The sequence below is a fragment of the Frieseomelitta varia genome, unplaced genomic scaffold, assembly GCF_011392965.1.
Source record: "Frieseomelitta varia isolate USP_RPSP 00005682 unplaced genomic scaffold, Fvar_1.2 scaffold_818, whole genome shotgun sequence".
NCBI classification, from domain to species: Eukaryota; Metazoa; Arthropoda; class Insecta; order Hymenoptera; family Apidae; genus Frieseomelitta; species Frieseomelitta varia.
The window spans coordinates 85,970-110,617 of NW_025110610.1; the positions used below are offsets into that span (position 1 = coordinate 85,970).

Genomic DNA, 24,648 nt, shown 5'->3' on the forward strand with positions numbered 1-24,648 from the left:
GTGTCTCGTGTAATAAGAACGTTGGCAAAACGAGTTCGGGCAAATTGGCCGTTTTGGACGATGTTTGTCCGAACAAATAGGGCTCCGCTGTAACAAGCTGCAACACGTTCCAACGAATGGAAACGATTCTTCTCTCGACTCGCGATAACCTCGCGATTGTCCTCGGGTTCGCACGAACGCGACAGCTTCGAGCCGATTTGTCACGTTGCGACGCGTTGTCTAACAACCGTGGAATGAGAAACGTTGCTCCTCTTCCTCGCTCGTGTATGTTTATACGTATGTATGTACATACGTGTGTGGTGGAATACTGTCGCATTCAACGTGTGCCGTTTCTTTTGTTTTCTAGGCAGACCTGTCCTGCCAGAACACGAAGCAGGCTGTGGGCGCGATTTATACGCGCACGAACTTCGTGACACTGAAATACGTCACCGACTCGTGGGGCACCATCTCGAACGGCTTCCGTCTCGTTATCACCGCCGTCAAGGATCCAAGTGAGTACATTTCCCCGTGTGATAATTCCATCTTTTTTGCGTCATGAGCGTCTGTGTCTGGTCTGTTTCTTGGCGCGAAATTTCGGCCGTTCTTATTCGCATTATCGCCGAGAAAGTAGGAGGGATTGGTTACATGTAACTTCAAACTTCGTGGAACTGTTTTTCTTTGAATTGTTTCACGTTTGAGAATCGAACTTACAAGAATCGCTAAATTTTCGTGGCGTATTTGTCATCAGTCTCTGTGACTGGGAAAAGCGAGTTGACTCGCAATTAGAAAATTGGAAAATTTGTAAAGGTTTGTGACTAATTAACTTGTCTTCTGTGCATTGGAGAAGTGTCTAATTACTTTCACAGTGTGAGAAGATTGTAAGTAACGAAGAGTGAAAACTTAAGTTGAATGATAATTGGAAGTTTCACAGAGATTATGTAGGTTTATATATATTGAAGTTCTCGTTATTTCTTATAAAAGGAATTAAAAAATTAGTGAAATTAGTATATAGATTATTTCACACCAAATTGACCACTAATGCCGATACCAAGAACTTTTTTTAAAGTAAATTATGATATCAGGGCAGATTTGAGTCATCGTTTGACTAATTTTAAACTTTTTTTAAATAATATAAATAATAATATAAAGTTTTAATTTTTATCTATTTTCATTAAAGTGACCTTGTTATCTTGTCTATAAATTATTTCAGAACTTTTATCTTGAAAACTATTTATTGAATCGGGTTGTTTTCTAAAAAGTTTAATACAAGAGGTTCTGATATTAAAATGAACATATTCCATTTTGCTATATTCCCTATATTTGCTGTGTGTAATTAATTTTTGTTAACTGTGCTAATTAGGAAAATATGGGAAATATTTTGTGTTTGATAAATTTCTAGATATACATAATAATTAAATACTATAAAATATAAATGTTGATTAAACATTAAATATTATGTTGTTTTGAGAGTTCAAGGTGAATTTGAAACAAAGGACTTATATAAGCGAGACTTGTCATCTTCGTTTCAAAGATCAATAAAATTATTGGAATTGTAATATAATTTTTGTAGTAAATTTCATTAGAATCAGGAATAGAAATTTTGGATGAATTATTTGAAAACAGAGGAATATGTTTATTCGTTAACAACAAACTTGTATTATTATTTCTAACATGAAATAAAATATCAACTATTAAATACTATTTTTTGAGTTAAAACAATGTTGAATACTAATATTATGTAATATTATGTATTATTATTATTATTTCTAACATGAAGTAAAATATCAACTATTAAATACTATCTTTTGAGTTAAAATAATGTTTTTTTTTGTTTTAGAATATAATATATAAGATTTATATTGAAAAGCGATAAAAGTACCTACTACTTTCTTTCTTAAAACAAATTTATCTCAATGAAATACATCATACTACGTTACTACGTTACTATTATTTCAAATGTCCCATTAAATATTTATTTCTTACTATTGTATAGTATATTTGTATAGTATATTGTTAGTATAAAATGCTGTAAAAAACAAAACTAGATGAAAAGAAAAACAGACGAATAGAACAGCAAGTGCTTGGCAAGCTGCGACTATTGAGAATTCGTCATTAAAGTTTATTAATCTGCAGTCGCACTACCACCATCGCGATTTTTGTCATTCATAGTGAACAAAAGGAATTACGTGGAGGAGAAATAATAGTGTCTTGTAAATTGAAGCCGAGCCAGGGGAAGATGTCTGATTAAAGAATGAAATGAACCGCGAAGCTTTCGTTTCGAATGAGTTTCTGAAAGGAAATTAAACGACCGTTTCTATCTTCCTTCAATTCGTGAAAGCTTTTTTTCGAGTGTGTTCTACTTCAGTTGGTTCGACTTAATGAAGTGCTTAATGCACCGTGATTAAGCAAGAGGAGGAATGAAGGCATGAATGAAGAAAGGAGAAACACGTTATAAAATAGGTTCCCACTTCTTCGGTAATAACGGGACATTGTCGACTTCGTTTTTTTCGTGTCATTTGCCAAGAGGCTCTTGAAAATCGAGATAATGGTTTTTATTAGGCTGATGGCGATCATTTTTATATTATAAATATTAAATTGGACAAAGAAATGAGAAGAAATGTAGAATAAAATTCTTTTATTTTTTGCTTTCGAGAAAATCGAGTTTGAATTTAGGTAATTTCCAGACATGACGGAAATGAATAATTAATGGAAGATTATTTCGCAAAAATAAATCAAAAAAATGTACATTAAAATTTCGTGCAAGGAGCTTTAGTTTCGTGAAAATCGAGTTTGAAAATTTATCGATTGTGACGAAGCTGTGTTCAAAGTTTATTTTTTTGAAAATGAAAAAGTTTTATTTTTATTAGAATTTTAATGTCCTATTCGTATCGTCGTAAGTCGTAAAGTCTTATTCGTATTAAAGTCCTATAAAAGTTTTTTACTTATTTTTTTCATGTAGGAACCTCCTGTTAATTATTCTTTGTTCTGTCAAAATCAAAGTTAATTTGAAGAAACGAAGCTTCTGTAGAAAGTAAATTTCTATACTTTTTTCTTATTTTTTTGTATGCTCGTTTGTATATATGTTATTTCGACGCGCTCTGTATTAATTATTCCAATCATCATAATGATCAAACCTGTACAAAAACCTAGCTATCTCGTAATTAATTATTACTGTTAATCAATAATATATATCTATATATTATGTATATTATATAATATATTAATATATATATGATTGATATATTTTTAATCAATGTCATAACAATGTACAATGAGCAATCTCAATTATTACCATTTTTATTGTAACAATATACTATTTGTGATTTGAAGGTGTTTCCAATTTATAACTCGTTCCGGAACGAGAATGTTTGTATCTTATTTCCATTTAATTACTGTAATTACAAGATCTTCAAATAATTAATTGTGTGGCTTGAATGGCATTCCCAGCTTGTTAACTGTCTATAGAAAGTATGCTTATACGAGAAAGGAATTATTATACATTTTACAATTAATTTAATCCAATTTAATTTCAATGAAAATTGAAAGCTATTTACGAAATTATATTTTAGAATATCTTAAGATTGCAATAAAGTAAAAAAGGAGCAAAACAAATGATTTACTTCTGATTCATTTTGTAATTTAATAACTCGAAAATTTCTTGGAATTTTCTGGAAATAGGAATAATTAATTTTCTGGGACATTTATTTATTGTTAGTTGTTGATAGAATTGTTAGTATTCTTTCGAAAATGTTTGTTTACGATAATGAAAACAGAAATAGATCAAATTTCTAATTTGTCATTTTTTTGACGTATTTGTACAAAAATATCTCGATAAAAATTTTAATTATTAAAAATTCCCTTCAAATACGAAACTTTGTTCGTGACTGTGGATCGATCGAACATATTAACCTTTTTCGCTGGAATGACGTGCTACGCATGTCGAAAATTTTTTGCCCCAAATTGCAACATTTTCTCATTTAATACTTGAGTATACTTAAGTATAATATACTTTTAAGTATATTTTCTCAGGTTTATGTATATTTAAATGTATCCCAGGCGAAACAAATGATAAGTTTATTACTCGTCGTATCGACGAGTTCGAAAGAAAAAGAAAAAGAAAGCGACGAATTATTGTATATACGGTTCGGTCACTCGTTATGGTCCGCGCAACCAGTTGCCTGGCGCAAGTGGTTAATCAACGACGTGTGCGTCGCACGTGTGCGGTATTGGTTTCGAGATACCGATCGGTAAACACGATCGAAAGAGAGCCAATTACAGAAGCAAAGACAAACTCCGGCGAATAAATAAAGTGATAATTATAATTGAACGGGACAGAGGAAATAAATGAAACAGTAAATTAACGACGCGACGCTTCCTATTAACGGCTCTCAAATTACCGGTCGCTCGTTATTTCGCGCTGTGATCTCAATGCTCTCTCTCTCTCTCTCTCTCTCTCTCTCTCTCTCTCTCTCTCTCTCTTCTCTCTCTCTCGGTAATTTTAAATTAACAGCAACGCCACGGCGAAAGATAATACCGTCATCCGGCCGTGTAAAACTCTTCCCCTTCACCCTCGCTCGCCAGCAATGGAAACGGTAAGATCGCCCGAAAATCCAGCGGAAATTCTGATGCCCCGGTAATGCCGCGATAAATTAAAGCCCGGCTCGCAACTCGCGAATATCTCCCCTCCGTGTACGACTCTTGAAAAGTGCCAGCCGAAATGATAGAGGAAAGAAAACCTGCTTGCTGCAGGAACGAGCGCACTTCCGCGGATTTCCTTGTTTAATTGGCTGCTGTGCGTGCTTCTTCTGTTAATTTTCGTGTTTTTGCTTGTCCTTGTCGCGACGTTACGATGTGATATCAAGTTCGGGTTCGTGACAGGGATTAAGAAGCGCAGCAGGTACATGTGACGAACGGTTACATATTTCAGGCTACGTATTTCTACTCACTCGTATCCGAGATTCAGATAAACTCCAGTCTTTAAATTCCCGGTTGCGAACGTAGACTCGGGATTAGCGAACGGAAATCGGACGTGAATGTTATCGTTCGAGATTGGACAAACAGTTGGTTATTTCCGGTAGGATGCAGTTTTGGTTAATTTAGTCAATAATCGTAGATAACAGAATTTTTTTAAAATGTTATTGTTAATACTGGATTGTAGATTGTCGTGCATTTATGGGAAATTTATGGACACAAAGATGCAAATAATATGTAGAAATGTATACTTGTCGCAACATTTAGTTGTGGAAATTTCTGCATCTTTAACCGTATTTACAAATTGCAATGATCCGCAATCTAATATAAATTTATATACATATATATATATACAGAATTCAACCGAATAATATACAAAAGCAGGCATGTTCCGTGAAAAAATTAAAAAAAAAAAAAAATACAGAATAAAATTTTTTGATTTGAAGCTTCGTTTTTGAGAAAATCAAAGTGAAGTATACTTGAATTTAACTAACTCTAAATATGATAGAAATGAATTGATAAGGGAATTAATAAGAATAATTTCTACATATATAATATGTTTAATTATTCTGCATATATGATTAATTTAATATATAAAATTTACACAAATTTTTGCCTTTGCAAGTATAAACAAATAAATATAATAATAAATAACAATATTTGCACTTACAAAAATATTTGTAGACACATGATATTTGTTTGAGTAATATAATAAAATTTTTAAATAGAGTATTCCGGCAATATAATTTTGATAGATTCTAATATACTTGATTATCTATACGATTATTTCAAAAATCCTCAGTCCAAAATTCTTCATCTTCAATTTTACTAAACTATATAACTGTAAGTTAAAACAGATTTTTTCAAACTTAATAGAATTGTTATTGCACACTTGAAACAATTGCGTATCTCCATGTATTTCGTATTTAGTTTGTATATATCCAATAAAGTTTTCAAATTTGAATTTACAATCTTCCAATCGATTCCATAACAAGATATTTAACATTATTTTCCATCATTAAGCTAAATATTTTGTGGACAAATTTTGTCGATATAAATTGAGCAAAATATCCAAGAAATAAACTATATTATACAAAATATACTATACACTATATTATACAAAAAATGATATTCCTGATATATACAAATTTGATTTAATGGATTAAAAAGAATCCTGAAACGTCATTTCAGTTTCAATTACATATTTAAGCACAATATCATACCGCGTGCAGCTGTCAGTCAGCCATGACGTAGATTATTATAACTTATTCAATAAATTGCGTATTTAGCGAAATTAATAGGAACAGGCCCATTATGTACAATAATATTCGAAACGTAGAAAATTATTTCGACGTCCACTAACTGTATTTGAAACTACACGCGAAGAGAAATAATTAAATACCGTTATTAGATACCTATGCATTACAGATGATGTACATATATGATGAACGAAATGATTGAACGATATTTTAATTTGAGCAGTTTTGAACGTTGCCTTATTCTCGAAACAATTTTCACGAATTTTGTAAAATAAAGCAAGAGAGCTCGGTATCGCGTGAACGAAATTTTTCACAATAAAACACGAGGGTGAAACATTATCCATTATGACTAACGTTGTGAAAAATACTGAATTTACATGATGTATGGGAACGTGTTTGCGAATTCAGGATGTGTTTTAACACATGCTCTTTAAAATTCACACGTTGGTTGAATAATTCACGACGCGATACAGTGGAAATTGTACGCCTTCTCAATGATCGGTATTTAGTTGAAAACGTTCATTGACATCGATCCTACCGGACAACAAATATCCCAGCGAACGAAACAAATATTTTGACGCGTAAAATTAGCAAACGTAGAATTTGAATAGCCCATTAGCGACGAAACGTTATACTATTCAAATATTCAGTGCATCATTTGTGTACAGTTCTTGAGAATTTGACTAGTTTAATTCGAATTAATTTTATGAGGATTCAGAGAGGAAATTACCACTTTTTGATCTTGTATTTCCTGTCCAATGGTAACTAACCATAGTGTCACTCATTTGATCCATGATTGAACAAACTTTATTCGAGATGAAGACAAAAAGGGAACAATTTGAAACAGTGAATTTCTAAAAAGTGAAACTTTATTTTGCCTCTAAATCAATGACCAAATTTGCAAATGATCTTTCAATATAATACGAGTTGAAATAAAAGATTGTCAGGTTTGTCCAGATATTTTTTCGTATACTTTTGTATAAAAATCAACTCGATTTTTGCAAAATCGATGCGTCAAATCTAATCTTTTTTTTTATCGAGCCATAGTAATTGAAGCTCACGGGGTAGAAACATGGATAATATTCCGCCTGGAGTGTAATAAAGACTTGGTGATTTATTTGAAAGTCCTAACCAGCTATTAAAACGATGTTCACGGGTATAGACAAGCAAGCGGTGGGCTCATCATCTGACGTACCTTAGGCATAACGTGACGCTTTGTGTGACGCGACGTGCAATTCGAGAAATTCTAAACTGTCTGGAATCACGGAAGCTTCTTGCTCAGACATGACGGAATACGTTGACGGAATATGCGCCGGCGAGGTATTGTACCATTGGCGATATTAACGCGTTATAGTATTTCCAACGCGAGACGTTTCACGAGACGCATTGCGTCGGAATGTTGCCAAGAGAGTTGTACGATATTCAAATGGCTGCAACTGTTTATAAACTACAATAATACAGTCCTCTGTAAACTAAAATGATCCAGAACTCCGTTTATGTACAAACTGCTTGGCCAAAAAGTAATCGCGCGTCTTTTTTTCTAATAGATGGACATACAGTGGGTATAAAAAGTACCAGTGACTAAAATGCTGAATAATAATATTTATTAAGCAATATTTTTCAGACAAACTTGGTACATCTATTCTCCAAAGTCTGTAGAACAACAATATCAAATAAAAAGATATTCGTATTGTTTATATAAATATCGAGAAAAATGAATAAAATGACAGAAATGAATGTGTAATAAATATTCGTACAGTTCTATTGTCATTGTCAAGTAATTTAAACATTTATAACAGAAACAACAAATAATTGTAAAATTAATATTTATAATTAGTATTTAGTAGGGTAAAATTTGAATGAATAGCAGAATAAATTATAAACGTCTAATTTGAATATAAATTAAAAAAAAAATGATGCTCCATTTATATGAATTAATCATCTCTGAATTAATATCTTTTTATAGCGTGAGAAATTCTTTTAAAAGCAAAATTAATATTAGGACAACGTATTGATAAAAATAATCCTGAGATAATTTGAATTAAAAAAAAAATTCCTAATATTGATTCAAAATTTGATATATAATTAATATTTATTGGTGTTGGAAGATTAATAAATGATAATGGAATTTTAAATATGATATTTTTATAAATTATCATTTTAAATTTTTTCATTATAATAATTTATTTCGTGAAGATTTTGTTTTAATATAACAAATTTTTGATGAAGTTAAAAGTATTGAAATTATAAATAAAATAATTATTAAGGAACCTGTATAATTCAGGAAATGGAATAATTTTATTAACAAATATAATTATTGTTATAAATTAAAAAAATTTTTATTATTAATGAAAAATTTAAATTAAAAAAAATAATATAATTATTATAATAAATATATATATATATTACAAAGCAATAAAATTTAAGTTTATTTTTTATAATTGTTTGTAAATTTAACAGTGGAATGTTATTAAAAAAAGCTAGAGACAGAATATTCTTCTGGAAGTAATGGAATGTTATCGAATGTTATCACGACAACGTTAGAAAAGAAATTCTTGCTTGCGAATCATTAGAAACTGTTCAAATACGTGATAGAGCTGTTAGGAAAAATTCTTGTCAATTAAATCGAACTGAATGTTGATAATTCATACTGATAAATGTTTCAGGGATTTTTCCTTGCAACTCTGCCATATATTTGAAACAGGATGTAAAACGTTTCTAATGGTTTGAAAACAATGGTTCTTTCCCCGAGAAAGATAGAAAATTGTTCCGGGTCATTGCACAGCGACTTTCGTTAAAAATTAACTCACAGTCAGCCATCGCGAAGTGCGGATCCACGTTCGAAAGAAAAACGCCGAGGATTATTAAGAGCCGCGATGCATTTTCAGTTCCTCCGAGCGGTTTTAATTGAAAAATCAATCCGTGGCCCGACCGGATTCCGCTAAGCCCGGCATCGATTACCTATTTTTCACGCAAAGCTTTTCACACGGTGCCTATAAAACACTGCATTAACGGTGTAATTTGTCGGACGCCGGACGAAAACCGGAGGTTTTCCCGGTCTCTCATGATCGAAGCCCTCGCTCCGCCGTCCCCTTCAAAACTCCAGCCGGAAACGGCGAAGTTAGCCGTCGAATTCCGTGAGAGGGCACACGAAAATTATTAACAAGCCGCGTCGTTAATTTTATTCCACTTTGCATGTAAATGAAGCATAGCGGCGGCGAATATCGGCGAACTTCGCGGCGAGCTGTTTGCCCGCGCGAGTTTTGCTTGACTTGGATCTCAGTCGGCTGAAAGTTTTCCACGAAAGCGTGGCACGCCGCATTATTTTCCGGCCACCACTTGCCGTTGTTGCTTCTTTCGACTCGATCTATATCCATTTTTCTTTCTCTCTCTCTCTTTTTTTTTTCTCGATATGCGTTATCGAACGAATAAGCCACACTCTTTGTGCACAATGTACGATCGTCCCGCAATTTTGCTGTTCAGGCATTGTCAGTTTGTTCTGTAAGATTGAAATATCACGTTTGAAATGTCCACGAATGTTTTGTCAACAAGTGTTTGATACTTTGTGCGACAGAAATGTGAAAGGAGAATTTCGAAATGTCATCCTCTTTTTATGAATGTTCGAAATTAATATTGAGTTTTGACTTTTTGGAATCAATTCGTTTCGTGTAAGTACTTCTGTGTTGCAAATTTTTACTTACTTTCGAAGATGAGGAATATCTTTTCAGAAGTAGAAGTCTGAAGATGTAAGGTCTGATTGACCTAGGACAATAGATTGATCGTCGTCAACTAATCCATCATTGAAATTAATCGCTTTCTCCACATTTTTCACACTTTTGTTACAACGTTTTGAAACATTTTTTGCTATAGAATATATTAGTCTTGTTCTACAGGATACAATTGATAAAGTTTGAACTGTAAAATACTCTGTCCAGATCTTTTAATGACGATAGTAATTTCCTTTATTTTATCACATTGTGTAGAAAAAAATTAATACGTCTGTCGCTGTATAGTATTGCCAAAAAAAGAAAAAAATGCAGAAATTGTGCTAACCAACATTGCTAGCAACTAGGAAATTCAAAAAGTTTGAAATCTTACACAGTAATAGTTACGTATGTGATTTTAATAACGATTTTTTTTTTCTTAATTTAAGAAAAAAAACAGCTGCAGAAGTCCAAAAAAATTCTGACTGTTCATATAACTTTTCATGAAATTATATATAAGATATAACTTTTCATGAAATTATATATAAGATAAGTTTAAATTGAATTTAACTCGTAATTTCAAAAACTTAAGGCAAAGTGTCTTAAATAGTTTCTTTCTCATTTTCCGAAAGAGAAAAATAAAATAAATAAAATACGATGATTTTCCTTGCAATTTTCCTTGTTATTTATAGTCGAGAATTCTTAAATATGTAACGACGTATGAGTGCAACATTTGCTATCCAAAAAAATTTTCAAATTCACCATCAGATTGTAATCAGTTAACTATAAAATCTGAACTAACCTTCAATACAAGTGTGAACTGTGATATTGATTAAAAGCATATCAGCAGGATAAAACAGTAATTTTTTAATTGGACATTTTTAGAATGAAAAAAAAAGAAAAAAAAAACAGAAAATCGCATGAACTGTTTGATCAAACATTTCTTCGATTCAGCTGACTATCAGGTTAAGTTAGAATACTGTATATACAGCGTTTTATTCTGCTGACTAGAATTGAGTTCGTTTGAAACAAGTGGCTTTCCGATTTTCACTATTTTTGCGTACATTACCTAAATCACGTAACTAACAGATTGGCGAAACAAAATTATTTAAAGTTCGTTGAAGTCTAGTTAGTCAACTAAATCGTAAACTCATTGGTCAGCTGTCTGTCACATGTTCTACTTGTTTTCTTAGCTAACTAAATAGCGAGTGCGCGCTAAAAAATTATTATATTTTTAACCTTACATGATTACTATTGAAAGTCCCATAAACCGGTAATATTTATTTATTATGTTATTGTGTACGTACATATAAATGCATATGAAACAAAATTAAAAACATATTAATCCTAAGTGTAATTTAAGTTTTGTTATTAGATTATTAATTGAATTAAATCGTGTTCCTTTTGATTGAATTCAGAGTGAATCTGGATTTAGTTTGGAGTTATTATAGAGCATTATTTATTTTTATTTTTTATTTTTTTTATTTTTTTATCTGAATATATAAATCTATTGTTTGTAAGAATAAAATACAATGAGGAATATGAAATTTTAACATAAATAATATTTTATTTTAAAATTTGTATATAGACTACAAAAAAAAAAACAACAAAATATGTAGTGTTTTGTAAAATATTTTGGCATTTCAGAAAAATTTTTTCTGACAGATAGCAATTGTTTTCCTGTCGCATCACAGTTAATTTCGATGAAGAATTGTCGATAAAAATTCAAGAAATTGTAGTATTTATAATATTATATTAATATTAATCTTAATATTAATTTAATAATTATTACATTCTAATAATATTATATTATAGTATAATATATATAACATAATAGTATATTATAATATATTATAGTATATATAATGTAATATTATATAATATAGTATATTATAATATATTATAGTATATATAATATTAATATTTCGTCATCTGATCCAACTGTTCAATGTTCAACAAACCAATTTGTCAAGTAAATTCGAAAATTATTCAAATAACAATCGAGCTCCGTTGTATTGCATTTTTCATCGTGTAATGCCCAATTTTCTCCTCTTCTAATCAGATCAATCCCGATATCGAATAACCATCGATATCCGCTTTGAGGAGAAACGAGCATTTTTCAAGCACCTCATTAAGCTCTTATGCGAGCGTCATAATTCACCTAAAAAGACGATCGAGTTTAAAGTTACCGCTTAACTATCCGCGAACTTCCTCCCCGTGCCATCAAAACGCTTTAAACGGATCATGAAGCCATCGACGATGTACTTTCGAAAATTGTCAAGATCGATCGCGGCCAGTTTTGAACGGTCTCCGTCCTATTATTCAGAATCGGGCGCAGCGTCGGTCACCATATGTATCTTTGTAACAGATGATCGAAGCGACGCCATTAAAGCGCCATCATCAGTCAGAAAAGTATAGCATGTCAAGGGTCAGGGATGGAATTGAGTATCTCGTAAGTAGGTTCAAATTTAGTCGTTGGATTCGAATTGTTTATGACTACACATCACACGTTTCTTGATTTGTACTGTTTTTTACGCGAGCTTCTTTCTCTAATCGTGATAAAATAATCCCTCTGTACGTGGACTTTTTATACTCGGTTCTTTTTTTTCTTTTTTCGTCGTTGGTACTTGGCTTTTTGTAAAAAAAAAAAAAAAAAAAAAACGATAGTTTAACTCTGCGAATTATTTATGATATTACTTTCCGACATACTGTTGCGTGAGGAAATCGTCGAGGTTTTATCAAGTTAACCCTTTTTCAAATCACATTCACCTTTTTGTGAATCAAGTTTTTCTACAAATCTGTTTTTTTCTTTTTCATTCTAATTAAAGTAAAATCCGTAAAATTTGTTAACTCCAAAATAGAAATCCTTTAGTAATAATACTTAAATAGAAAATGATATGAAATCAACATAAAATACTTGCTCAAAATTTTTATATACACACATGGAGATTCAACGGTTTACCTTGCCTCATCATATAATAATTATGACAGGAATGATAGTTGCAACAGAATAATTAATAACATCCATTAAATATTCATGGTTTGAAGGGTCAGTCAAAATATTTCTTGCACAGAATTTAATTTTTCAAAAATGTTCTTCAGTGAAGTTCATTGGAGAATCTGATGGTAATAATAAAGTATAATTTATACTTGCATAATAATTATATTATTGTTGTTTCTCCTTACTTTTTTCAATTAATTTCCCTCCGAAATAATATTTGAAATAATCAATGCAAGCTTCGAAGCATGAAATATTATTTTAAATAATAATTTCTACGCTTTAAACAATTAATATTTCCCACTCATACGTCTGAACAAATAATTCGCGTGATTCACATAAATCAGACTTCTCGTTGAATTTTCCGAACATCACATGTTGGAAGAATATAATTTAATATAATTTAATATAATATTTTAATACAATTTGATACAATTTAATATAATTTAATATAATATTTTAATATTTAATACAATTTAATACAATTTAATATAATATTTTAATATTTAATACAATTTAATGTAATATTTTAATATTTAATACAATTTAATATAATATTTTAATATTTAATACAATTTAATATAATATTTTAATATTTAATACAATTTAATACAATTTAATATAATATTTTGATATTTAATACAATTTAATATAATATTTTAATATTTAATACAATTTAATACAATTTAATATAATATTTTGATATTTAATACAATTTAATATAATATTTTAATATTTAATACAATTTAATACAATTTAATATAATATTTTGATATTTAATACAATTTAATATAATATTTTAATATTTAATACAATTTAATACAATTTAATATAATATTTTGATATTTAATACAATTTAATACAATTTAATATAATATTTTGATATTTAATACAATTTAATACAATTTAATATAATATTTTAATATTTAATACAATTTAATACAACTTAATACAATATTTTAATACAATTTAATACAACTTAATACAATATTTTAATACAATTTAATACAACTTAATACAATATTTTAATACAATTTAATACAACTTAATACAATATTTTAATACAATTTAATACAATTTAATATAATAAGAAAATTTCAGGCTAACTACCATTTATCATTATGCTGTATCATTTTACTTCAAGTGATACTTCACTCACGATTTCGCAAATGATGCAGGAGAAAAGAAGTGTCTTAGGGCAAAGGCCTTGTAACTTCATCCTTGGTCCTAAGGAGGTCGCACCGCGTTGCCAACGAATCGACTCGATAAGATGCAGACGACACGTTCAATAAGTTGTCGCTATCTACGCGGAAGACAAACGACGAATCTTAATCCTCGCGTTTCTCTCCGCGACTTCAATCGACGAGGACGATTCAACGCCCACCGTGTCCCCATTCACTTGTCCCCCATTTTCTCTGTCCTCGATCGGCACACTCCGCTTCTTCGCGACGTATTTAATGCTTGGACACACTTTCAATTTTCTTCGCCTCTGTCCGGGACGTTGCCTATCGATTTTCGTTTCCTTGCCTTCAATATCGCCGGTTCGTGCCGTTCCTTGCGGCCTTTCGCTTGTTCTTCACACTTGCGTGTACACTTATCGAGGAGAAATATTTGTCGTGGTTTTTGTGCGGGTGAATTTGTGTACATTGTACATATGTGCATGCGTGTGTACGGGAGATGTGTGTTTGGAAAATTAACGTGTAATCATTTCCCTTGCTTCTTCACTGACACTTTAGAATGTTGAATCGCATCTCTTTATTATTGGGAAATTTTGACGAAACATTCTGCAGAAAGTATTTAAAGAACTTACTGTCGAGGTATTTTAGACATTTCCGATTGAATCGTGTTTCTCTGTTGTTGGAAATTTTTTTGATATTCTGCAGAAAATGTTCAAAATTCTTCGGTAATATCGAGGTATTTTAGACGTTTTCGATTAAATCGTATTTCTCGATTGTTGCAGGAAATATTTTAAACGGTTACTAGACATCTTCATTTAATATTTTGAAGAAAATATTTAAAGAAATCACTATTAAAATGTCCTAGACATTTTCGAATCAGTAGAATCTTATCACCTAAAAAATGTATTTGTGAATTTAGTAATATTTTCACCAGAGTAACATGTCTTTAAAAATATAATTAGAAAAATGAAACCCTGATAAAAAATTCTCTTACATGCAAAGATATATCAAGTTTATGTTTCAGATATTTATATGCAATTTCTTACAAATAAAGTCCGCAATTTACTCGTTACACATTGATTTTACTGTAAATGTAATTAAAAAAAAAACGTTTTGGAAAAAAATAGACGGTTTAAGACGGTTTGAGAAAAAAATTGTATCGTTTCTTCGATTTTCCCTTATACGATTTTAATTCAATCTGACAGAGTTCAAACAGCGTTTTTAGTTTTTAAATAAAACTGTCCATTTGAATTTCACACATTGCACTCGAACTTCTTTTCGCGATATAGTTTTTTATATTTGCAATCTGATTTTGGTTAACGTATTTTTTTTTTTTTTTTTCAAAAATTCAGTTACTGCGGTTTTCAGTTGTTCTTTTATTTCATTTTCTATTTTATGGAAAAAAATTATATATAAAACTTCATCGAAAATAAACTGGCAATATTGAGTGCGAATAATTCCTTTCCACACAGTAGAAGGAATTTTTTTAATTTTATTTTGATTGGAAGTTAGTGTTTGCTCAAACAAAATCTCTACACGTGCATCTAAATGTAATTACACTAACAGATATAATTATGGAAATTGTTTTTTTTCATTTGCAAGGGAAATGCAAAATTTTCAACTTTGAACTGTTAAGATTACACAATGCTTTCTGCATAAAGTTCACAGATTCTTAAATACATAATGTATATTTTTAATATATAATGTAATATATAATATATTATATAATATATAATGTAGTACATAACATATAATATAGTGTATAATGTATAATATTATAATAATATATAATATAGTATATAATATATAATATTATGAACATTTAAAGAAAAGAAATACAAATTTTCAGCTTTGAACTGTAAAGGTTACACAATGCTTTCTGCATAAAGTTCACAGATTCTTAAATATATAATGTATATTTTTAATATATAATATAATATTCTATATTATATTATAATATATAATATAATATTATATAATATTATAATAATACATAATATAATGTTATATAATATTATAATAATATAATATAATATATAATATGATGAACATTTAATGAGATTTACATAAAGCTTGAAATGAAAAACATTGAAACGTACTAGTTTCCGTAGGTACTTTTAAATTTATCTCGACACTAAAAATTTAGGATCTAATTGAATGTTACAACAGGTAATATTCGAAAAATAAATTCCTGAATATGCCAAACATGAATATTACAGTTTGCACGTTTCCAAATGTTACAATCTTCATAAATATACAAAGCCCGTGTGAAAAATAAACTAAAGTTCGACGAGTTACAAAAAATTTAATAGAATTAAAAAATATTTTTCAGTGAAGAACAATTCCCAACAGTTATAAGACAGAGACTGTAAACCTTATCAAAATGCAAGTTGATAACTCTGATACGTAGACCGAAATATAAATGAAATACTTTGTATATCTGTAGAAAGAAGTAGAATGATTTATTTTCTGTAGAATCTGTGGTATGTTCAGAAGGCGATCTTATAACTTTCAATCTTCAGATTTTCGTCTGAATGCTGCTTTGGTTTCAATCGAGAAAAACATTTTCTGAGAACATTAGTAATTGGAGCTAGTCATATTTAAGTTTTTCAATAATGGAGGAATATGATTAGGAATCTTATCTGCCGTAGCTAGATTTACTTTTATGTTAGATTAATATTCTAAGATTCTAACATAAATTGAAAAATATGTACAAAAATATATAATATAATATATAGTATTATATAATATATAATATATTAATATTAATAATATTATTATATTAATGATATATATTATTATATAATATATAATATATAATATTATATCGTATTATATAATATAGAATATTATGAATATTTAAAGAGATTTAAATAAAGCTTGAAATAAAAAACATTGAAACATTGATGTGAATTGGTTCGTTTTGACCATTATTTGAACATTTGTTTCTAATATTATAAAAATACATGTTATTATAAATGTTCATAAATTTGTAAAATTTTGCAAGTTATTATTATATTTGAGTCTGTAGAATAATGCAAGAAATATCTCACAAGTTAAACCACAAATAATATTTAAAGCTGAAGGTCTGTATTTTTTTTAGAAACTAAAGTTGATGGAGAAAAACGATTTCAATATTTATATTCAGCTTACCAATCTTCACGGGAATCGCCTATTTGTTATTGCAACGCAAAGTATGGATTAAAGATTTCTTTTTTTAAACAATATCACATTCTTTTTATATAGTTTCTTTCGTGAACGCACAAACGAATCCTCGTGTTGTTTAACGTACAGTGTATGTACTTTGCGGAAGATATTTAAACGGAGAATATTATGTCCTCGAATATTTCATCTGTGATGAATGGTACAGTGTTAATATGATTTTGATAATTAGAAAGGTTCCAAAGTTGCGCGCACGCGCTAAAATCGAATCACTTTGAGATGAAAATCTACGAAATAACGAGGTGAGATTGCTTGCTCCGTTCAATTATTCTCTCTTGCGCTTTACTTTCTCACGGGGGATATATTATAGATTCGTGCAAATATTTGAAATTAAATTTCCGGCGAATTGAATTGTTTGATCAGAAAATATGAGCCGATAAGTGGAGAGCCAACACAAGCCCGAACTAAAGTATTATAATTACATTAGAGGAATTCATGGTGAAATTATAAATCAACGTGAAATTTAATGAAAATTTGTTTCGTTATCAAATAGAAAACGAGACGTGGATTTTTATGCGTTTGTAGAGTATTCTAAAACGTAAAATCGCACAGAATGCAGATAAGATAGAGAAATGTGTAAAATATTATATTTGAAATATAATATTTTCTATAATGTTTAACATGTATTTAATATATTTAATATATAATATATATGATATAGAATATATTTAATTTATAATGTATATAATATAGAATATATATAATATAGAATATATTTAATATATAATATATATAATATAGAATACATTTAATATATATAATATTTATTTAATAAATATATTTAATATTTAATACATTGATGTTCTAGTTCCTAAATTATATTCTCAAAAATATGAATTTTCATAAAAACTCGCACTCTATTGATAACAGTGCTTGATTAGTTTTAAAAATATTCTCGTGATCATTGAATTTTTCTAAATTTCATTTCGCCGGAATTCACAACACCACTCCAAAAATTTTAGTAATTTAATAATTATAATTTGAATCGTACGTTTTATAGCAATCTCGCACGGAGGAACAGTTGTTGAAAACGAATAAATTATATTTTTCTCGAAGTTTTCGTGCCGCGGACTTTCAAGAGACACAGAATATTTTGTGGGATTAAGTGCACGGTTAAGAGGCTTAGCGTTTTCATTGCTGTTATCACTGTGTTGCTACTTATTTCGTTTTAAACGGGTATGAAAATTTTATCTTCTTACGGAGACTAATTTTAAATGCTTAATACGTATAAATTATGATACTTCCTCGCAAGATATTTTTGTGTAATTTTGTGTAATTTTAATTTTATCTCACGAACGTGTATTATTGTCAACGAACTTTTATGCGCGCAGTGAATTTTATATAAATTGCATTAAAGTATGAATTAAAGTTGCGAATAAATAAAAAATCATTAAATATAAAATATAAATATAAATATTAAATATAAAATTTTTTAATTCTTAATACCATGAATATAGTACTCGTGGTATTGCCGCAGTTGCTTTTCTAGAATTTATATAGGTAATAAATATGTATTATATATATTTATATATACATATTTATTATGTAGAGTATTATATATTTTTCTTAAAAAAATTTGAAAATTTGAAATTTTATTTTTTCTCTGAAAAAAAAAACATTTTAAATTATTTGTGGCGAGAAATTTTTAGCCTACGAGGTATTTTATATCTATTTATCAATGATTCTCGAGATATTAAAATGGATCGATTTAAATGTGTTATCCTATAAAGGGATAGTAAATATTGCAAATAAAATATTTATTTAGTTAAGAACGTCGTTATATTTACTGAAATTCTAACATAGTTCAAATTCACCGATAAACTTCCTTGGAAATAATTTTCCTAATCTTCTGATCTCCAATACAAATCCATTATGTAAACAAACAAATTGTTATAGCTATAATGATCTTTAAATGTGTGATGTTATAAACTGTGATTGCATTCATCATTTCATAATAATTATATAATTAAACTAAAATAGTGAAATAGTCTATTTATAGTAGAATTTTCCAGATATTATATAAATTATGTATAAAAAATCTGTGCTGTGTGTTTAATTATAATATTTAAACATTATTATCACGTAACTTGAACATTTTGAAAATGTTTTTGCCTCAGTGAAACACGAAAAATTTACGTGAACTTTTTATATCTCGATCGTGATGATCGAGATAATATGTTAAAAATTCATGAGAAAATACACTTACATCGTTACAACACAGAATGTCGACCGAACTATAAAAGTTCGGCGATAGCTTCGGTGCTCTTGTTGCTCACTTATTCCACGCTCTCCCCATTTTCAGCGTTATCTTCTGTTTCATGTAAATTACTTAATCGGTGATATACTAAATATATTCTGTTAACATCTCAGAAGAGATTAACAGCGGCTCGCGTAATTATTACGGAATTTTCGCGAAGTTCTCGACCGCATTTCGCGATTAATTAACACTCCTGCCTTACAATTTTCCCTCGCGATAACGCAAACAACACCTGTTTTACAATAATTCACTATTTTAGAAGTATCGGTAACGCTGTAAACACCATAAAACTTGTTTCCTAAAAACATTAAGATAATGTGAAGCGATATGTGTTCAGAATTGTATCGATTTACGTAAAATGTTATAATTTAGAGTTCTTTTTTTATTTCTCGAGAGTGATTCATAGATATTTAAACTTCACGTAATGAAATTTCTTTTTTGTAGGAAAGAGAAGGGTTTATTTAATTCTTTTTCTTCTTCAAGAAATGTGATTAAAGAAATTAATTGAAACAATCATTTGAAAATGAAAAGAAAAAATGAATGATTGATAAATATATTATACGTGAGGAAAATAAAAAGCGAAATAAAAAATTTTTTGAACGTTCTAGTAAAAGATGTTATTTACAATAAAGAAAAAATTGTAGGAATAATTGTAACATACAATATATACAATGTTATAATATTACAATAATACTACAATATAATAACTTTTCATAATGGAATAGTTGTAACATACAATATATACAAGATACAATGTTATAATATTACAATACATATAATAATATATATGTATTTGTATATTATAATATATAATACACAATATGTGTCTATGTAATATACAATATTACAATGATATCTTAGATATGTCATTATTTAATAAAACGACAAAGACTATCTTTTTCAATGTAAAATTTCTGTATTACTCAACCAGTTAACTCGTTCATTTTCAATTTCAAATGCTCAAGTTTCTCGAATCCTTAAAAAAAGAAATCACACTCAATTCATTCCAATGGATACGAATTCTTTGTTTCACAAATATATGTATATAATTATTATAATATATACAACTATACATAAAAAATTACCAATATGTACAAATATACATAAAAAATTACCAATATATACAAATATACATAAAAAGTTACCAGTATATACAAATATACATAAAAAGTTACCAATATATACAAATATACGTAAAAAGTTACCAATATATATAAATATACATGAAAAATTACCAACATATACAAATATACATAAAAAATTACCAATATATACAAATATACATAAAAGATTACCAATATATACAAATATACATAAAAAATTACCAATATGTACAAATATACAAAAAAAAATTACCAACATATACAAACATACATAAAAAATTACCATTTTTTTTTCACGACTTGTTATGACACAGTTTTAATAGTAAGTAAAGTAAACTGCATTAGTAATCTGCATTAAGTAAAGTAATATGCATTACAACATTGACTGTATTAGAATTGAAAGGATTGTAGGATTTTCGAATAGAACGGTTGTAGTAGCCGTTAATAACAACCAAAAAATAGAATCAACTTCTCCATTACAAGGAAGAGAAAGAATGGGTCCGACTAACCCTATGAAATACGACCGTCCCTTCATGGAAATAGAGAATAGAAGCTAGCCGAAGTATCCGGTCGCGGTTTCATCTATGGATACGATGCGAGTTATCGATGAATTCTTATCGCCTTCCCGAGACCTATCGGAGAAAGCAATTCCCGGTCGATCTCTCGAGGATACGTCGACCATAGTTCATCCGCCATTTTATACCGCATAAACTACAACCAGCGACCGGCTGGATCGTGAAATTCTTTCGCGATCCATTAAAGGATACGTAGTATCCTTGCGTCTCGTTCCACGATCGAATTACAGACTAGTCTCTTCGAGTATCTTCGAATGCTTCGCTGATTCCGCGTGCTTTCTTTTGACGGAGAGGTAAGAATTGAAAAAGATTCGATGAGGGGGAGGGGAGGAAAGGAACCAGTCGTTTTATTATGATTTCGATACGGTGGGATCTTGAGAAGACGGGAGATTCTGTGGATTCGAAGGGAAATCTTTTGCGTTTCGAATCGAGCTTTCTAATCTATAATATTGTATACGGTCGGAAAGTAAGTTAACGATCAGCGTCGTGCATAAAAATTGAAGAAATGAATGAGATAATATGTTTAATGAATTGATCCTTGAAGATGTATATTTAGTGAACGAATGGTCATAATGGAGAAATATCATAATATTTTACAATTAAGGAAAGGAGAAACAAAATATGCAATGTGACTACACTGACAGGGTCGGAAAGTAACGCATTTTATTTTTTCTGGTATTTTACAAATTATGCCTCAATATTTTGTATGACAGTCTTTTGCGTCTCGTAGACGGTTTGGTATATTCTGAATTAATTTTTTAATTATATCTGGACTAATATTGTCCATTTCTTATATAATGCGTTATTAATAATTGTTCTGTTAGTTTTTCCGTTGACAGCCACATTTTTAAAAAATTTAATTCATATATATATTTATTTATTTATTTGTATATTTGTATATGTTTCTATATATTTCTATACATTTCTATATATTTCTATATATTTATATATACCATTATATTTATTTATTTGTATATTTGTGTATATTTATATATTTGTATATATTTATATATTGTGTGTATTTGTATATATTTATATATTTGTGTATATTTATATATTTGTATATATTTGTATATTTGTATATATTTATATATTTGTATATTTGTGTATATTTGTATATATTTATATATTTGTATATTTGTATATATTTATATATTTGTATATTTGTATATATTTATATATTTGTATATTTATATATATATGTTTGTATATTTGTATATATTTATATATATATATTTGTATATTTGTATATATTTATATATATTTCTATATATTTCTATGTACCATTATACATAATATTCGTTTTATTAAAGACTGTAAAAATTTTACGTCCCAGATATTTACTGATTAAACTATTTAATAATCGAGCTAACAAACTAACTTTAACTTTTTTTCCTAAATGGAATATCCCTATCTATATATCTATTCAAAGTTTCAAACTTTATTTTCATTTGAATATATCAATTAGGATTGATATAAAAATTCGCATTTCAACAATAACATGAAAAGTGTTACCTGTTATTTTTGTCTTAACTACGAAGCTATGTATTTCGTTGATTCGTCGTGCTTTCTCTGCGAAACAGAAATGGGAAAGATTCGAGGGCGAGCGAATGAACAAGACACGTTTCGCCATAATTTTGGATATGCTGGGTCTCGAGGAGAGCAATCTTAAGGACTCGAAGTGAAGCCTTTTACCTATAACACGGCCTGCTTCGACTTAATTGACTCTATCTCCCCGGAGGATTATCTACGAGTTTCGCTTTCCTAGCCTTAATCCTTTGGTTAGAGCCAATTCGCCTGGCCTGCGCCTTGTACACATCGCTAACGGGGGTAGGCACAAGCTGGCTAATCTCGAAGGGATGTTGTGGAAGACGCGTGAGGAATTAATGATGCCGATGGATGGTAGAGGATTACGTATTGAAATATACAAGAGTCGATACGCGTAAGCGAGTTACAGGGTGTTTGTACGCGAAGATTATTCATTATGTTCCAGGCTTAGGTGAATCTTTCTGTTTTTGAGTCTTGAAAATAATCCAGAATAATGCTTCATTCTGTTTTCATTTTAAAAATAATGCTTGGCGCTCGGGACAAATAAAATATTTTCAATTAATGTCTTACATATTTTAGTCAACTTTTTTAAATGAAATAACAAATAGTTTGTGTTTCTGTGTTATCAGTTTGAATTTTAAATATTATACTTTGTGTATAGTTTGTTTATTAACAGTATGACCGAATTATTTCACAATCTGACATCTAATATCTATTTTTTTTAAAACTATTTTAATTTCGATAACTATTTTTCAGTGAAGAAATTAATATTAAGTATTAGTGCGATTGATAATGTCGACATTGTAGAATCAGAAATTATTTCAAGATATATTTATTCAAATATAAAATACCAAATATTTCATTTAATAGGTGAATAAATCAACTGTTTTGATAAACTAACGCATAATTATTTTAAAGTGACAAATGAGATAATGTATAATTTAAATTACTAATTTTCGAATGTTTTGTTTAAATAATATTCAAATCTGTTATGCCTATAACTTATATGTTAAATATTAATATTGGAACCAAAGAAAGATCATACTGTTGCCATTTCAATACTTCACGTGATTTCATTCAAATTCAACCGTGAAAAAACTCAAATACAATCGTGAAAATCACTTGGCAAATCTTAAATAATTAAAGAAAGAAGTTTCTAAATATTCATAGGTGTTGATTTTTATTTAATAATTACGATTTGAAAGTAAACCTGAAGTAAACTGTTTCTCAAGCAATAAAAAGGTTCAACAATTGATAGAGTAGAATTATTTCTTACATTAAACAGATTTGTAGTTGAAAATCTGTTTGTTCTTTTCAAAACTGAATTTCCTGTAAAATTAGGAAATGATAAAAAATGGTGAAGAAAGGCAGATTTCAAATTTGTAATCAGTACGTAAGAATTTATCAAAGATAAAATGAAAAAAAAGCTAAAATTTGTCGCAAGGCGAAATGGTGTTTAAAAAATGATGTAGGAAAATGCATCATAATTTTATAAATTGAATTATAAATTGACTAGAGAAATGAAAACAATAATATAATTTTATAAGTTTAATATAAATATTAATACAGAAAAACGTGTCTAATGCAATTACATATGTAAAAATTGAAGTTTCTTTAAAGTTTAAAGTTTCTTCTGTCTCTCACTGAATATGTAAAACGTCTAGTTTTAAAATTTATTTACATATCCTTAATTTACTAAAACAATGAAGTGTAATAAAGTTTCGTTTATCATGTTAGGAAACGAGATCTGTTTGAATAACAAGAGATAATAGATAAGGATAACAAAAGTTGATCAATTATGATTTCGTATATCTGAGGTTTAAAAATAACTAATTTGCATAAACGAGGTCTAAT

At 28.9% G+C, this 24,648-nt stretch overlaps 1 protein-coding gene across 1 annotated transcript in view; it reads left to right on the forward strand.

The window, feature by feature from the left end:
* The window catches only part of LOC122536284, a gene marked incomplete at both ends in the record, with an annotated part of 143,282 nt that overhangs the window by 80,217 nt on the left and 38,417 nt on the right, over positions 1-24,648 (forward strand). The window contains one exon of the mRNA XM_043668525.1: positions 347-491. Coding sequence (XP_043524460.1) covers positions 347-491 — 145 coding nt within the window. The remainder of the gene's footprint in view (positions 1-346; positions 492-24,648) is intronic.